General features: G+C 34.0%; 1 protein-coding gene across 3 annotated transcripts in view; it reads right to left on the bottom strand.

Moving 5' to 3' along the window:
- ATP8A1 (ATPase phospholipid transporting 8A1) overlaps positions 1–19459 on the bottom strand; it is a 118225-nt gene that overhangs the window by 72544 nt on the left and 26222 nt on the right. For 2 of the 3 annotated variants that reach the window (XM_051617432.1, XM_051617430.1), the window contains exons 8-16: positions 19097–19166; positions 18335–18462; positions 13697–13808; positions 12740–12905; positions 10200–10327; positions 8880–8957; positions 6030–6118; positions 3984–4028; positions 1993–2065 (exon numbers count right to left, since the gene is read on the bottom strand). In XM_051617432.1, the coding sequence (XP_051473392.1) occupies positions 1993–2065; positions 3984–4028; positions 6030–6118; positions 8880–8957; positions 10200–10327; positions 12740–12905; positions 13697–13808; positions 18335–18462; positions 19097–19166 (889 nt within the window). The remainder of the gene's footprint in view (positions 1–1992; positions 2066–3983; positions 4029–6029; positions 6119–8879; positions 8958–10199; positions 10328–12739; positions 12906–13696; positions 13809–18334; positions 18463–19096; positions 19167–19459) is intronic. The other variant, XM_051617431.1, reaches the window with a different exon arrangement.

The following is a 19459-nucleotide window of genomic DNA, read 5'->3' as shown; positions in this document are numbered from 1 at the left end:
GTCTACAGTGCTGAATTAATTGTAAATTATTTAGCCAAAAGAGGGGAAAAGAGTGTACCTAAGCAAAACAGTTTATTGTTTTGATGAATAGAGCTAAAAACCCTATTAGTAAAATGGAAATCTGAGAATTCATGAACTAACTCTTGAATGGTTCAAAAGAAAAACCAGTGTTCCCCTTAAATAAGCTCAAAGCAACTGTCACCTCAACTGAGTTTTTTTGTGGAGTATTTATAGTATTTCAGGTTAGTAGCAGATGAAGAATGTTAACAATTAAGATAACATTACAGTAACTCTATAAAATACAATAATAACTGAAAATCTGACTTAATTCAATAGTGCAGAAACTAAGAAGAGCAGGTTCCCATCTTCCACTGAGGGCCCACAGATCCTTGTCTAATATGTATTCAGAAGGTAAAATACAGATTCCTTTCCAAAGCATTTCAGAATACAGTTGACATACAGTGGTGTGAAACCTCTCTTTGAATGTGTCTGAAATTTTAACTTCAACATGTATGCAAATGCATTTTTATAGCCTGTATGCTCAGGCTATATATACACACACTATAAGTGTGTATATATATATATATATATGAGAGAGAGAGAGAGAGATATATAGGGTATATATATATATATATATACACACACATACATATATATATATATATACACACCCTATATATAGGGTACCCTATATATATATACACACACCCTATATATAGGTGTATATATATACTCTCTATATATGTATATACACACCCTATATATAGGGTGTGTGTATATATATATAGGGTACCCTATATATAGGGTGTGTATATATATATATATATATACACACACACATACATATATATATATATACACACCCTATATATAGGGTACCCTATATATATATACACACACCCTATATATAGGTGTATATATATACTCTCTATATATGTATATACACACCCTATATATATATACCCTATATATATATTTTATATATATATATATAAAAGCATATTTATATAAATTATGTATATACTTTATACTAGATATCTACCATAAAAACTTTTGAGATTCAATCACTTGCACACCAAGGATTCTCTAGACAGCAGTAGTAACAGGACAAAACCTCTTCCAAGCAGTCTTTGTTACTAGCACTGAGAATAAAAATGGCCTGTGCAATTAAGAGCCCATTCTGCTTTAGATACACTTGAGAGTTACACTTGGATGTCTAGCACTGAAGACTTGCATTTGCAGGAACAAAATACTTCACTGTCTGCCAGGTACCCTGAAATCATCCTCCTGGAAACACAACATTTAAAGAAAGAAGAACGTAATTTTTTCACACTCTTCAAAGAGAGAACAGTCACATTATTTAACGTAGGTGTTCTTGGTCATGGCCAGGCAAAAACATTTCTTGTTATAAATGACAAGCAGAAAATGGTAACAATGGTACCAACACTCAAGTCAAATCACAAACTAAGCAATTAACTTTCTGCAAAATGTATTGTCTCATTGGGGCAAACATCAGACTCTAGAACACTTGTTTCATTTCACCATCTGAACTGATGACCTAACCTCATGGAAGCATGTGCACAATACCAATGTATACGGTCAATTCCTGACTCTTGTCTAAGCCTGGACACAGAAATACTAAGTCATGTCAGGAAGTAAGTTAACAAGATGGGTCCTGGAAGTTTTCATGAATGTCATGACACCATACAAACAGCATGACTAATGTTAAAACATCCACAGAATGAAGAACTTAAGATTATTATATTTCAGACTCATCTGAATGAAAAAAAGAAAAAAAAAAAAGAGGCAACAACAACAAAAAAAGGCTGTATCTAATTAACGTATATCAGAAACAATGACAGAAGTATTCATGCAGCCATGCTGAATTTGTGTAAACACACAGTTTCTTTCTTTTCCCTCAAAGGACTTTAACTTACTGAAAGCACTGGTTTGATTTCACATAACAATGGTAATTGTTTTTCTATAACTTACGTGATTGCTTTGAAGATTCTCCAGTAATGATGAGTCACTAAATGTTTTTTCTTCTCCATTTTGTGAACCTTGCCTAGAAATAATTAAGAGATCTTCATTAGCATCTTCTTAACAATTCATATACAAATCATCCACACTACTGTGCTAAGGTCAAACAAAAATTTTGGTTTGTAGCTGTTACAATGAAGGCTGCAATCACATATTGTGAGAAAATGAAGTGAAAAGTACTTGTTTCACGAGTTGCACAAATTTCACTTGTTGCACAAATTTCACTTGTTGCACAAGTCTTCAGGTTGAAGTTGACAACTCAAAAACCTACATGCTTCTAGGGAAACTCATTACAGTAGCTGACTGCAGAGTATTACGACAATCCAGTTGAGTTTGAATCTCATTGAAACAACAGTCCCAAAAACGAACCCAGCTGATGAAAAGTGGTGTGTTTTTCATTTATTTTGTATCTTGACTTGGATCGCATAATCTTAGAAGAGACTAAACAGTGAATTCAGTGATTTAACATGAAGGATAAACCATACACACTGAAGGCAATCTAAATATTCTCTATGAAAATCAAAAGTGAGCTGTTTTAGTCCTGCAATACCATGAACAAATAAAAAGTGGCAGTGCCTCCTCCCTATAAACACTCAAGAACTATTTTTTCTAAAAACCTATTATGAGAGTCAGAAATTTGAAGCATCCTCATTCACCAAGATTTTTTTTTTTTTAATGCAAAGCAAACAGATTTTGAAGTGACAAATGTTAACAACTTCAGATACATTAAAATTTGTTTGGAGTCTACACTTCGTTTAAAATTGTATTTGCTTAAAGCTTTCTGACAGAAAGACTTCAAGATATTTTCCAGACTCAGTGCTAACAAAAGGAAAAATATTTGCATGCATATGTTGTGTGAACTGGAAAACAATTCTTTCTAATACAAAAAACAAAGGCTTAAACAACTTGGAATTCAGTACATTTGACATTCTAGGACTAGAAGAGTTACTGTCATAATCACATTCTGTTAATTACAATAGATTTACAAACACATTTTTTTCTTAAGCATCTTATTTTACAGGAATTTACAGGATGTTAAGAAATATAAATACCTTCTAAAATATAAAATACCTTATAAAAGAAAGGTACTGTTGGTTTGCTGTTTTTTTAACTACTACTCAGGCATCAGTTTATCCATTTCAGATGTTCTTATAATGATTTTGATGTGTATTAGTCAAAACCAGCCTTATTTCTTTTTAAGCATGACAACACATTACAGTTTTGTCTGACATATCCTGTTGTGACATTCAAATACAACAGTGCTGATTTAAAAACTGTAAATAACATTTTTTTCCCTGACCTATCTGAGCCTATTTTGAACAGTACTGCAGTTTAAGAAAGAATGATGAAGAAATACAAGGCATCATGCTGACAGCAGCAGAAAGAAAGCTAGGACGGCCTTTCCTGTTGTCTCTGTTAGGAGATGAAGGTTGGCCCCAAATGTATTTGGGTGCTTTAACCTCGGTTTAGGCTAAGATCTAGGCAGTGCTAATATTTAAAAGTTATCTATAGGAAGTAAAACATTAACAATAACTTATTACATGTTTTTCAAACTCAAATACAGTGGGTTTTTTTCTGAAACAGAGATCATTACTGTTATTAAGTAACAGCAGAATCAAACTTACTGTAATACCAACTACCTTAGTAAATGACAAAACTTCCCCTCCCTGAAGAGATACTGAATTGAACAGGATACCAGTAGAATAACCACATGATACCTCAGTGACCCTACTAGCAAGTCTATTCTAGACTTCACAACCCAAGGCTGTAGAATTCTGATGGCATGTATTTGTGCAAGACTGTCAGTCTGCATCAATTTGAAGCTAATATAACTCTTGAGTAAAAAAGTCTCACATGTAGCTCTGTTCCTAAAAATCTTGCTCCCTGGCTTTAGGCTTGAATCTTCAGCAAACACCACATACCAAATGATTTTTAGAGCTTACCAATCATCTGAAGGAACACTATAGTCCTCAGGCTCAGGACAATGGCTGCACAAGAAGTAAGACAAGAATAGAAACAGAGAGGAAAAAGAATCACAATGGCTAAAAAAAGTGATCATGTATAAAAATGAAATCAGTGAATGAAATTAAATTACTGAAAGAAGTTTTAAAGGTATTTCAACCAAGTATTCTGATGCCTAAATAACAATAAAATATCACAAAATTTCTCTTGAGGCTTCATAAACTATAAATGAACACTTTTGTTCAACTAGAAGCTTGTCTACTTGCTCACTCATACCAGCAGCTACAGAAGCATTTGCTTTATATTTTAAATCTTGCTTTATATTTTAGTATACATACATTGTTACAGTTTCTCATTAAACAAAAGGTAGTTTTTTAATTATCTGAAGCCACACTAACACAGCTCATCTAGCAGAATTCACAAAATGCTGATGAACAAAGCTAGCCATAGCACACAAAGGACTCTGCCCTGTGCTGACACAGGTCATATATCAACAATTTTTAACACACTTAGAAAGAAGAGGCATGAGAAATGGAACAGTCACTTTTACTCTTTTCTGTGTTCCCAAATTCTTATTTGCATCAATACAGAAAGTCTGACCAACTGTTCTCTGAGTAGCTATGAGAGATGCTGTACTGGGTATTCACTGTGAACAGAAACTCTGCTTTCTAAACTGTAATGCTCATCAGAAAATCCTTCTATGCCTTTTCAAAATGGGGTGGATGGGAGCTGGGAAGCATGGCAATAAAAATCAGGTAATTTTGTTCTAAAAAAAATACATTCACACCTAGGTTTCATAAAGGACAAATTTTAGAATTTGTGCTATATCAATTTCAGATTAATATGTGTAATGAAATTATTACCAAATTCTGATTTTAAGAGCCATTAACTTTTTTTTAATCTTAAAAAATTGCTATACAAAGAATATGAAAACAGTTCAGAGTAGTTTCTCTGAAGTTATAAAAACAGCTCATGTGGTCGAAGCTGAGCCCTATGTGTATATATATATAAATGCATGTTTATATACTTATTTGAAATATCAGGGTTAGAACTGTATTTTATTACAATTGTAATAAAAAATTCATCATTATGGTTAATGCATTCAGGATCTAAGTTTTGAAAAAACACAAAGCCTAGATTACACTTCTAAAAATTAGGATTTTCAAAGGGATCCAAATAATGAAGCCACAAAAGCTGTATCATCACCTTTAGCACAAGTCCAATGCTTAATTTCATAAGCTCTGCCTGGTCTGCCCAGTTCTACAGGTGTTGCATTATCTGCTACTCAGTGCTGAGATCAGCCCAGGTCCAGCATCTCCCATACTGATAATCCACACTGTCATTTACAATGTAGGTTTTTTTCTTTATTGCTCTCAGGTATTTTTTTTAAGCGAACAGTCTTAGAAGCTTGAGGCTTTTACAAACTCTTTTGGAGGAGTTGGCTGCAACTGCTGACAAATATAGTAAAATGCTTTGTTTGCATTTATTTTGAGAGTTTTCTTGATAGCAACATTAATATTTGCAGTTATGTCCCTTTAACAGTTTCCACAAAAGCCATTTGGATGGTGGCTACAGTACTATAGATCATGCTACAGGATTGTAATTAAAATTATTTTTCATCCTGAATATCATTTAGCGCAAGAACATGTGCCTATATAAAAAACAAAGCATAAGCAACAATACAAGTCTTTGCAAGTATGAGGGAAGCCTTTTTTTTGTGTACTAACAACATTTTAACAGACTGAGTGACAGAAAAAACCATGCACACTGAAGCTGCATTACAGCAATTAACCTTTGGTATCTAAACTTTATTTTTGTTCCTCTTTGCAAAAAGAGATGTCACAAATGGAGTGATGGTATTTCTTACAAGTAAAATTTTATAGTCACAAACAAACTGACTCCTAATTGTATATGTTGCCAGGCATACTTCTGTTTTAACTGCAGTATTAATGTATGGGTACATATTTACAGACAGACAGAGGAAAAGATAGGCACACAGATAAAGAAAAGCATATAAAAACACCTACCCATAAGCAACCCCAGCCACAGTACACTTCTTAAATTGCATGACATTGCATGTTAAGGTACCTGTTTTGTCAGAAAATATGTATTTGACCTAAATGAAAGAAAAAATTAATTAGACAATAACATTCAGCAGTTTTTTTTTTACGTACTTAGTACAATTCATGACTATCAACACACTAAGTATGTTGAGTGTGCTAGAGAGCAGCCCTGTGGAAAAAGACCTGGGAGTACTAGTGGATCAAAAGCTGGACATGAGCCAGCAATGTGCAGCTGCAGCCCAGAAGGCCAACCTCATCCTGGGCTGCATCAAACGCAGTGTGGCCAGCAGATGGAGATAAGTGATTCTGCCCCTCTACTCTGCCCTGGTGAGACCTCACTTGCGAGTTCTGTGTCCAGCTCTGGAGCCCTCAACACAAGAAGCATGTGGACCTGTTGGAGTGTGTCCAGAGGAGGGCCACAAAAATGGTCAGAGGGCTGGAGCACCTCTCTTATGAAGACAGGCTGAGGGAGTTGTTCAGCCTAAAGAAGAGAAGACTCCAGGGGAACCACATAGAGACCTTCCAATACCTGAAAGGGGCCTGTAAGAAGGCTGGGGAAGACCTGCTCATGTGAGCAGGCAACAACAGGACAAGGGGTAATGGTTTTAACCTAGACAAGGGTAGACTTAGGTTGGACCTTAAGAAAAAGCTCTTTAATATGAGGGTGGTGGATCACTGGAACAGGTTGCCTAGAGAGGTGGTGGAGGCCCCATCCCTGGAGACATTCAAGGTCAGGCTTGAAGGGGCTCTGAGCAACCTGTTCTAGTTTGAGATATCCCTGCTTATTGTAGGGGGGTTGGAATAGATGACTTTTAAAGGTCCCTTCCAACCCAATACATTTTATGATTCTATGATTCTGTGATTTTTACAAGTTCTGCACTCTTCACAGTTTACAGAAAAAAATACCATACATAAATATGTACTTGATACTCGTTTCAAACACCGAGTGAGATGTCAGGGACCTTAAACTTGCTTCAATGCCTAGGTGTACACTTAACAATTCCTCACTACACATATTGTTGAAATGCAAGAAACTACCGAAGACCAACGGCTTTGATAATAAAATATTCAAATTCTGACAGAAAGCAATATAGTAAAAGAAACACAGCTATAAGCCTTCCTAAACCCCTCCTTATGACATGGAAATATATTCTTAAAGTCAAAACATTAGTAAAATAACCACAGTTTAGAAATCCCAAGTTGCAGGAATAGAAGAAAATACGTTCCTTTCTACCTACTCCAGGTCTCCTATTTCCCTTATGTCATAAATACTTACTCTCCAGAAAAAAACACAGTATTTTAAAAATTGAAGCTGAAATACATTTATCTGTGATATACTTAAATTTAGTTTAAACTTAATCTTAAGAAAAAAGTTAATTATGGAAAAGTGAAGTAGTCTGTGATGGAAAAGATCTCTTAGTCAAAGGTAAACTTAACTTTTAATTGATTAAAGTTTATTTTTCATTAAAAAAATAATAAATCACAGTATTCTTAATTAGGAATTAACTGCATTACAGATGGAGCTAATAAGGCCATGTGTTAGAAAAATTTATTCACTATCTCCTATTTAAAGATGCTGTTTCTGAGGAATTACAACTTGGCCAAATCAGCAGTTAGAAGAAATCTTCCAGACCAGGTTTATAGGTAAAACTTTTTTTTTGTTTGTTTGGGTTTTTTTTTGTTTTTTTTTTTTGTATGCGGGTAGAATGTGCAAGCAGGAATTGCAGCTAAAGAAAATTCAACCTCTATTTCCAACACCAAAGTTTTGCCTGTCTTGAAAATCTGAAGACCTCTTGGGGGAAACCTTCTCTTCATCATATGCAGTCCTCATGTACTTCAGAGGAGACTTACTCTTTTTGTTAGCAGAGACTCCTTCAGTCTTCCTACAAAACTCTGCTCAAATTAAGTATCTGTCAAAAAAGTGAAAGTGGAAATCCCAACAAGCCTGACTAGATCTTGGTGATGAAGGAGACTTTGATGAGAAACTTAATAAATGAAGACAAGAAATGTCAAAGTAAAAACGAAGGCATGTGTCTGGGAATGTGAGTAACGGCAGAGAGAAAAAACAAATAGATTGTGTGAAGTGAAACAGAAGGAAAACTAAGATTCAACAGTCTCTTCCCACTAGATGAGATTGTACTCCCCTTTAAGGTCAGGAAGAAAATAACATTTTTTTGCTATCTACACATACTTCTCAAACCTGGCAGTCCCTCTCTTCCTCTATGTAGACTGCTGTTAGAACATATTAAATTGCAGATACTGTTCTCCCAGAAGGTTCATCTCTTATGCATTAGTCCCCAAGACTTCTTTGCTACATGGCCAAAATTACGTTATTGTTTATTGTTTTGGGGAAGCTAAAAACAATGTTTACATTCCCATTCAATAAACTTAATAATTAGTTATGAAACATTCTATGTTAGGAGATACAAGAATATGTATTCTTGCGCATGTAATACAGTTCAATTAAATCAGCACGTTTTTTCCACAGAATTTTTGTGCCACAGACAACCTCAATGTTCAGATTTCCTCAGATTTTTCAACTTTAATGATACACTTACACCTTCTGTGGTTAGCACATGCACACTGATATATAAAGCAGTGTTTTTTCATTTAATAGCAGGTTCAAAAAATTAACTCCCATAGACTGCAAAGTTTTTTTTTACAAATATCTGACAAGAAAACAGAAATAAGAAAACAAAAATTAAGGAAAGGATTCATGGTCTTTGAAAGAAATCCCCACATTATTGTAACAATTTAGGTTGTAAAAATCACATGAATAATTTCACAGAGATAGAAACAGTAACTTTTTTCTACCTGTCCAAGTTCTTCATTGAGATTGGAAGTTCGAGCCATTGCAGCAGTGTCTGTAAGTTCATAGTGCATGTCTGTATCCTACAGGTAAAGATAGTATATATAGATATTTTAAAAATTAGTTTTCATAATTTCTTATAAAAAATCTAGTACATAAATAGGAAAGATAGATGTAGAAGAGCAGACCAAACGTGAATACAAGTTATCCACTTGCGATTATTTCAACACAGGAAGCCACAGACACAATCAGATCACTTCCAAGAATCCTCAGCAGAAATCAGATTTCCCCTTTAAAACAAAAACCTATGTGATTGAGATTTTACTCTGATTATTTCCAGTGATCTTTATTACTGAAGAACTGTTGTATTCATGAATCTAAAATATTTAGCAACAAGCAGAATATTTATTTTAGAGTACAGAACATAAAGGGAGAATTTTAATGCATTCTCTTATTGCCAATGATTTGTTCTAGACCACAAGAGAAATGAAAACCAGTTGAGTGCTCACAGAAAGACTGAACTTTTAAAATAAAGCATACACTTCACCTGCTATTGCAGAAGAACTTTCATCTATACTTGTATGATATCATATCTCACACACACACACACACACAGAGCTACTTCACAAATTTGATCACACAATCAGTTTAAAGAGTTCAGAAGGGTATCTACTTACATGGTATTATTTACATTGGGGAAAAAAAAAAAAGAAAAAACTGAACACATACTGTTAAAAGCACCTACATGGCTTTAAGAATACCTCAACCCCACCACAAACAGAATAAACACTTTTCCACCCCCTTTAATTAAGGGGAGAAAAAGAAAAAAGGATGCCAAAATGATCTTTATACATTTTGCAAGACATAGTAACAACAGATAATGGCTTTGTACAAAAAAAACCCAGCCCATTTAACTATGGTACTGGTGGGAAAGTTCTCAAAGGAAAAAAAAATCTCAAAAAATTGCAAAACACAGGCTACATTTAAAAAGAAAAAATGAAACTGAACGAAACTCCACTGGACCGCAAGAACACTTCCTACTGATCATTCTGGATGAAACTGAGACCTGAATATTAATAATAAGAAAGTACAAAGCACATTACAAGATGCCCCCAAAACAATTTGGTGCAGGTATAAAAATACTAAATCAAGCCACTTTTAATGATCTTTTCAGATTTCAGTAATAAATAAAACCAGCATACTTAAGTACCTACGATAAGAACAACTCTGAAAAAATATGTACACAGATAAGCAATCAATCATTTCACTTGCTTGTAAACCACTTGATTTTAGAAGTAAATGCATATTGTAAAAATAATATTTACCCAATTTATGAAATACGCCTGGATAAATTTAACGACTTCAAGCGTAACCAACAAACTGATTGGAATAAGATTATTGAAGAGAATGATGAAAGTCAAAAAATTCAATCCAAAGTTACTTGCTCCACCATCTGCCAAAACACAAAGCAAATCAGAAAACATTTAGAGACCATACTTACAAGTATGTATGTATAGTTTATTCAGAATATTGCATTAACTGCTGTTTTGTTTAAATGTTCTGTGTCTAAAAAGAAACTTGAGCATTAATTATAATATTGTTTAGATATAAATAGGACCTTCATAACAGTTAAGGATGTCTGTTATAAAGTGGAGTTCAAATTTAGACATCTTAGCCATCTCTGATTTTTGAAAAGCAAACTTACCTGCTTTTTCTTATTTTTCTACATTTTAAGAATAGGGAATACATACACATAGCAACCAAATTCTAAGCTCTAATTTTAAAGTTTTATATTTTTAAAGGGGGAATTGTTTATTTCCTATTTATGTACTGGTTTATTTGTATTAAGTTATGAAAGACTAATCTTTAAATATAGATATCCTTTCAATATATATATCCTACTAACACCTGCCTGTTCCCCTACCCCGTCCTAGCAAAATACTATGAAAAAGGTTACTTCACATCACATGAAATGAAGAGATGAAATTAGGGCTGCTAACTAAAGTTCTCAAAGAACCGGAAATGTCAATATTAACATATAAAACAAGAAGCTTCATACTTTTTCCCTTTAAAGTTTTAGGTAACTCTAGTAGTAGCATCTCGGAGAAGATGTGGCTGGGAAATAGCAGTCTGCTCTCCAGTGCAGTAAAAGATGTAGCTTCCTTGATTTGTCTAGAGATCTCTCAAAGACAAACAGCCTCAGACCGGCTTCCAATGCCTATGGAATGTGGATCTGGTTGTTACTCTAAGATCCATGAAAACAGGTTCTGGTTACTTTCATTAATACCAGTTCCAGCATCAAATGAAGTACAAGTCTAAAGACCAAGGATCTATACTCACCATGAAGTTGGTAGTCTTATTAACAACTACCGATATTAAATGAAATTTCATACCTACTGCTGCCTGTTTCACTACTACATAAAAATTGAATAACTGAAAGGAAAGGGGAATAACTTGCTTCCTAGATATTAAAAGTATATGGTACAAGAACAACTATGAGCTTAATGCAGCCTTAAGGGACATACCTTACAAAATACCAACACCATTTCATTTAATCATGGTGCATATATCAGAAAATAAACTGACAAGGACAATCACTTGATAAACACACAAAATATCGATGGCTGCTATTTTCATATCTCTTTTTGCAAGAATAAAAAAAAAAATAAAATATTCGGAACGGCTTGACTACTGTGCTAACCACCACATTCTGAAAAGTTCCACATTTTCCAGGAAGAAAAAAAAAGCACTGAAAAGAAGAATCAGATGAAAAATAATGAATTATTAAGCACATCTAATGCCATATGTTTATATTATTGAAAACTGTCAATATTTCAGTACTGATTTAACTTTTTTCTACCTCAAGATGGAAACTCAAAAGTTAAGTTTCTTCCTTTTCATTTTAAAAAGTTTCTTCCTCAGCATCAAAAAGAAGAGATGCAAGGTTCTCAATAAATACAAATTCATGGTAAATGCAGATAGCTGTTTTGTTCAAAACAAACTTTAGCAGAGTGCCTTCAAAGCAAAATTCTAAAACTTTCCTTTTAAAACTGACAAAATCACCCCATAATCCCTACTTTGATGACTACATTCAATAGCTTTGTATTCAAGATACTGTTGTTTCAGGAGCAGGAAGTCTAGTTCTGGTTCTACTGCCTCAGTAAAGAAGGCTCTACACCCAGCATACCAAATTCTGAAAACGTGAATAATTGATCACAACATACATTTATGAAAACTTCCTTTAAATCTAGTTCCCTCCTTGAAGATGAAATTATGCCAATTTGTTGCATGCTGCCATGAAGGCCCACATAACATCATGTTGCCTCACCATCCACCATGAGTACAGCTGCCCAGTGTTCTATGTTAAATGAGAACTTTTGTGCCAATTTTATCTTCTTTAGGAGCAGTCTGCTGAGATCTGACATTGGCAGCCAATATTTAGTTAGATCTTCATCTAGTAAAAATTTTTACGCCACAGGTTCGTGTCCTGGGATGAGGGAGTTTAAAATTCAGAAAAGTCACTCTAGTTTTAAATTCAATCCATCAGTAATGCCTGAAAATGGGTTTAGACTGATGTCTAGAAAGCTGAAAGTTTATGCTAGTGGAATGCTGATACAGACCTTACTAAGCTGCAGAGACGCAGAGGCAAACCAAGCTCTCCTTACTGAAATTAGCCAAAGCTCAGATGGCACAGTAAAGTAAATGTTCTACTTGCTGTGACACACCTGGCCTAATAACTTTAGTCAACAACCAATAAAAAAAGACCGACAAAACGCACACTGTGTACAGGCTTATAACAATCCTTTTTCCCAAAAATGAAAGACAACTGTACATTAAAATATGAATATATTATTTTACATCTTACAATTTAGATCAATATACCAGTCTCTTCCAGTATGGCTTCGATTCCATATAGCTGAACCAATAGAGCAGATCAAAGACATGGCAATAAGGATGCAGAACAGTATCAAAATCTGAATATTTGTAATTCGTTCCACATTCGACATTTTAAGAGGTGGACTTGTTGAATTCTGCAAAAGAGAAACAACATTGGCTATTAAATATTAGAACAGGTACATACACACACATTCACTTTTCAAATTACATGTTACTGCACCCTTTTCTAAATATTCTCCCAAATTCATTATTATTATAAATAGCAAAAAAAAAACCCAAACCAGCTTATAAGTCCATGAATTAGGGCTTTAGATTTGTGTCACAAGCAGTTTAAACTTTCACACAGAACACTCATAACAGCAACAGCTAAGACTAAACACTAAAAATTAATGTGCATATACCTATCAGTGCTATGGAAGACGATTGCTAATGCCAACAATCAAGCTTTTCCAAATAACTGTTCTACAAATCAGAAAAGCAATAAAGAAGACATGCATGACCAATTTGAAAGCATTCTTTTTTTCTCAACAAATGCATCTCAATTTGGTAATTCAAACAGCACTAGGAAAAGTATTTTCATAATGTGAGAATGGTTCTCTTCTCTCCTCATTTTGAACATAAAGTTTTACTTTGTTTTCTGACAAGAATGCTTACCTTTGTACTTGAAAGAAAGGGCCACAAGAGGACAGTTTTAGGAGCAGTCAAAAATAAAAGAAGATGAACAGGCAAACTATAATGATCAAACTTGCTAATAAAATAGTTTTCAAAACACAAGTTACAAAATAGAATAGAATAGAATAGAATAGGAGAGGCTCTATTACTAACATTGTAACTAATATATTGAATCCAGCCATATTTTCTGAAAGGATTTTCTGTGCTGTGTGATGGTTTACAAGATAATTTAGAAAAAATCCAAATGACAAACCTGCATAAGTTTTGTGTCATGTCCTGTATAGACAACTATCCCATGAACCCACTGAGTATTTCTCAGCTGAGCTCCTCGTAGAAGAATCTGATCAGATCCCAGTGGAACAGTTCTAAAAGGAATGAGTTTTATATTTTTAGGATTAAAACAATCCATGTAAGTTAATAAAACACAACCAGCAGTTGTTAAAACTAATTTATCAAAATTTAGATTATTACTGTAAATATGCCAGGAACCCAATTTTCATCAACTTTTTGGGTGTGTTGATAGAGAGGAAACTTGACAGTGAAAAGTAAAAAAAATCAGGTTTGCAAAAATAATCCCACTTAATCTTAACTGTGGAATCTAAAGATACAGTAACTAAGAACGCATACTGAAACTAACAAAGGTTAATTTTCCTGTAACTCATGATTACAAAGCTTTGTCTTAACTGCATGTGGAAACTCAAATGCTTTTACAAAGCAATTTTCTCACAAAATAATTTTCTGAAATCTCAACTTAATCCACTCTTCCTCTGAAATAAATATCCTTTTTGAACATGATTAAGTATTCAAAATTCACAGTTTCCTGCATAATCTTTTAATTGCAAAACTAGGTTAACTTATTTTTGTTATTATAGAACTGCACTGTGTAAAGGCACAACAAAACCTCAAAATATGTTGGTAACATTTAACTATCTTAAATTCAGTCAGTTGACTTCATTTATACACTGTAGCATAGGCTTTTCTTAAAATATATTAACTTCATATAATTATTACTCTTTTCTTGGGACAAACAACACATATTTTGGCACTTTTCTTTATATAAATACAAACTAGCTGTTCAGACTTGTCAGTAGTGCTCTGGTGTTTGGTGTTCTTACCTAAAAGCATCTCTGAAGTTGTTTGAAACCAACATGTTATTAAGATCACAAATAAAATGCTTAATGACAGCCATTATCTCTCCAATACGTAAGCTATAAAGAGCCTGCCGAAGCCAGGATATTTGGTAAAATTTTTGGTAGCACACTTAGTGTAATAAAGCGTAAGGTCAGTCTTGGCAAGCAAGTTTCAGGTAAGAATTTATTCTAGATCACCATGTTCTTTCCCTCCTCTTACACATAAGCCTTTAAGATTCAAAGAGTACACAACATATTTCTCCCTTAAAAAAAAACAGTGGCAATTCAGGTTTTTTGAACCAGTTCTTGCAGAAACTAGGAAAGAAAAAGTTAATCTTGAAAAATATTCAAGTGCTTTTCCATAAAAACCAAACAACTAACGAACACCATTCCACTACAACTTAGTCTTTTTACTTTCCAAGAAAATAGCACAGAACGTACTGACTGTTTCAGGAATTGTTCTCCCCACCAACTAAGTATGTTTCAGCAACTGAAATGTTGAAAGATATTGCCATGGAAAATAACATCCAAGTTCAGGTGCTTCATCAAAAGAAGGAATCGGAAAAGAAAACGGAAATATAAAACATACTGAGATTTATTTGCTTTCTAAATCTGAACTGTACTGCTTGTATTTGAGATGTGCTCTTATCGAAATTAAGAGAATAAATGTCCTTTCAAGTATGAAAGGAACTGCTGGGGTTTGAATTACACAACAACCATTAAGAGAGACTCCTGTTGCTATCCAAGATTGCTTCTGCACTTAAGTTTACTTATTTGGATTCCTTGATCAGAATCATTCTAAGACCTTTGGAACATCCATCAGCAAAACAGCTAAGAGATGTCAGTTAAGAAATGGTTTACATGTCATTCCAAGAATTATTTGTTATTTTTAGCATATTAGCACTAACATGAATGTCACAGAAGATGAAAGAAAAATAATTTTCTCTGGTTATATGCAAGACCTTTGCAGATAAATTGGAAACCTTTTCAACTATGGACCTTTTCTGGAATACCAAAAAACTTTGTCTCTTCTCTTAACACCTGAGAGTCTAGGAAGGCAGAATTAAAAACCTTCCATTTTTAATAATTAATTCCATGTTTAATTCTTCAGGTGAGTTCTAAGACTCCTCCTGCCACTTCCTCATCTTCCTCTTCGGTTTCCCTTCTTAAAATCTGTGGAGTATGCAGTACAGTCCCTTCTATTGCAGAATTAATTTATTATATTTTTTTTTTTCCCATGAGGACACTGACTCTCCAATGGATGCCCTTCTCCAACTTGGGGCGGAAATTTATCCTTAAGGGGCTGTTATGGGCAAGACAATCCAAAAAGAACTGGGATTGCAGCCAGTGGAAGTTGTCTCCAGCAGAACTGGTGCACAAACCAGAGCGATGAAAACAGACAGCAAAAAAACAGGGGCATAGAAAGCCCAGATCTACCACATGTCATGCTACTGATCCTCAACATTGTGGTCTTCCTCCGTGTTCTAACGAGGTGATGGTGCAATGACTTGACAAAACTCTCAAGTCTATTTCCCAGCCTCAGCTTTCTCAAAACTGCTCAAACTCATCTGATTCTTCTTGTATGCTACACAACTAATGACTCCTCATCAGTCTGGAATGTTTTCAGTAAGGGATGTTCTCAATGGGTAGATACCCTTTCAGCAGTCCTTCCTACCAAGGTTTTCAAATGTATATTAAGAGCTAGCAATTTCTAAAACACATTTGAAAGCTTACACACCAACGTGTTTTTCTTAACAAGCATACTTCACTGTGATCCAAAATCATCTTAAGAATGTCTTCAGGAAAACATTTACTTTAGGTCTGGATAACCAGTATCTGCCCTTATTTTTAATTTCTCATTCTTATTCTCTGAGCCATTGCCTAATCATAATTTCAAATTTATCCAGGCTAAAGAACTTTTCTTCTTTCTCCAACTAATTGTCTTCATTGACTACCACCAAGTGACATGCCTCTGTATATTCACAAGCATAAGAGACGGCTGCACACTTTGGAGATAAGAGTTAACTCACTCAAAAGCTGAATATACCAAGAAAACATTTTTGGTCTCTTTTAGTCCACAGATTTAGCCAAAGGCGATGTAACTGTAGTGGAATTCTACCTCCTTGAATACTGAGTATTCCAAAGAAAAAAAAGAGAACCTTTGTTTTTCTGAGTTGTTCTCCCATGAAGGGACAAAGACTGAAAAGGTCAACCAGACATAACTTTTATGGCAATCCAGTGAGTTACTTAAAGAAAAAGAAGAAGAGGCTGATACATTTTAAGCATCCTGTATTCCTTTTGCAAAAACGTTAAGATGCTAGTGGATAAAGCAGAAATCACAACTGCTGGATCTACGTAATCTGGTAGGAAGGTCTTAAAGATCTGGATAAACAAATATCAGTTAGATGAATCTGTGCTACCTCTAAATGAGCAGAAAGAGAACTCATCCCTGATTTTTCAGTTTGAAAATAAGATCAGGATCCAAAAAGAGTTACTTACCTGCAATTCTTTTTCACTGAAGGTAAATATTATATTAGAGCCACACTTTTGGAACTACCCTAGTGCACAGGAACTATATTTAAAATACTCCAGTACTGGATTTCTCAAATGACAAATTGCTTGACCAGCAGATGGCATGCTCCTACATATTCTAGAGGCACAATAGCCATCAGCACAATCAATCTTTCTTTTTAAAAATAAAATTTTAAAATTAAGTAATTAGATTATGAAGAAAAAAATATGTTTTTCCCTCTAGCCAGGGAGGAAGGATGTATGTGTGGATCTATTATAACAATTACCTTCAGAGAAGAATTACAGGTAAGTGCTTTTCTCTTCTTAACGACAAGTACAGTGGAATTATATTAGATCCACAATCTTGCGACTGAAAACTCCTGGAATGCATCTGTAAGAAATCAGTAAATAAAAATGGAAAATTAAAAAAAAAAAAAAAAAGGTATTTAATAATTAGTACTATATATATCAGTCTACACAATAAACGTAAATAATATTGTTTATGGAGGAATAAATGCCTACCAAATAAAATAAGAATCCTGTAAATCTTTGGGAATGAAGGACACAACAAATCTGGATATAGTAATGAATTTTACACTCCTAATGCATCACATTCAGTTTAAAACCATAGAAGCCTCCAAATTTCAGTATTTGGTAAGCACTTAAACATTTTAAGAATTTCTAAAGCAGTTCTACAAGCATATATATAGCAACTGCATTGAGAAAGTCTATTTTTACAGAAATGTACTTTCAGTTAGCTACAGTATTAAAAATCTTTTAGCTACCAAATTAGAAGAATTTGAGGTATATAGCGATGGACTCAGTTTCACTCCAGACTTAGGAAAAACAAAAGAAAACAACAGTAAGGAAAATAGACAAGAAATTACTTCTATGCAACTTCTAGAATAGAAATTTACCAGGCTAGGAATCAGATGGCTAAGAAATGAGTTACTAGGCACTCCAGAACTACTAGAATCTGATTAGCACTCCCTTGCATTATTACTAGTTATTGCTTGCTGAAGGTCAATCATTATAAAAGCTCAAGCTGTAGACATCAGGAGTAAAGTTTTACCCCTCTATTTTTTTAAAAGGATAAAGCATAATAAAGAATACATCAGAAAAAAATATTTACCCATCTAATCTTCACAGATGATCTTATCATTCATATTTTAACTCAAGGAGCTTAACAACATATAGCTGTCTACTGATAGACTGAATCTCCAGAGATCTTATTTCCTGGATTTACATACCCATGCCCATCCAGTCTGATGTTTCCAACAAAGTCATAAAGATGTCGGTTTGGACTCTCACATTCAATTCTGCCTGAAAGTCCCATCAAGCTTTCTAAGTCCTTTATGTCTGAAGTTAGTGGCAAACCCTGTAAACAAAATTAATTTATCATGACATTAAAAAAACACTTTCCAGTATATAAGTCTATGCATTATAAATCTGATTGTGCAAGTCCTGAAAACCAGAATCCCTATGAGAGCAAAATGGGAATACTAGACTTCACTGTCACACTGCTGGATGCTACAGACAGTGAAAAAGTCACCTTGCTATCTTAAAACATCATGATGAAGATCGAATTGTAACCCAACATACTGCTCAGCAAGAATGTCCCTGCGTAGAAATAACACACTCAAAGAACTGCTATTCCCTGCCCACCCCTCAAGAACAATATTGACACTATCAGCTTCTTTCAGAAGGGCTCCTCCTTCATCTATCCTCTAAAGACAAAGCCAAAACTGAAACTACTAACATTTCTATTTTCCCAAAGAAAAACCCTAAAACAAATCACAATGCATGGCTTAGGAGTAACCATTAATTCCTTACACTTGATTAATTGGGCAAACTTTTAGGATGACAATAATCTGCAGTTTCTTATTGAAAGCACTAAAATTTCAGTCTTCTAAAATATCCAGTTATATGTATATTGCATATAAAATACATTTTAAAAAAGCAATAATAGATTAAAATAATATTAGCAATATTCCTCAAAATGAAATTCCTACCTGTCGAATTTTTAAGTTTGTTTCACCATCTAAATTAGATGTTTCGATGTAGCACATAGCCTGAGGTTCACTATTAGGGAAAAAACACACTTTAATTTTAAATTATAATATCAAAATCTATGAACTTTCTATAACATTTAACATCTGTGCAATCAGGTTTTTCTTTTTCTTATCAAATCTTCCAGACTAGAATAATTTATGGTGAAATCTGTAAAATGCAACAGTACTTTACATTTTCTGAAAAGTTTGCCATCTTCTTAGATGAAAAACTGCTAAAACAGCTATACATGGCAGAAGTTTTCTATGTTTTTACATTAGATTAATATACAGGAATAAGTGTAGTGCATATGTAGTGCCTACTAC

The sequence above is a fragment of the Apus apus genome, chromosome 4, assembly GCF_020740795.1.
Source record: "Apus apus isolate bApuApu2 chromosome 4, bApuApu2.pri.cur, whole genome shotgun sequence".
In the NCBI taxonomy this organism is placed as follows: domain Eukaryota; kingdom Metazoa; phylum Chordata; class Aves; order Apodiformes; family Apodidae; genus Apus; species Apus apus.
The sequence above is the reverse complement of the archived record's forward strand: the minus strand, read 5'-3'. Positions and strand labels throughout refer to the sequence as shown.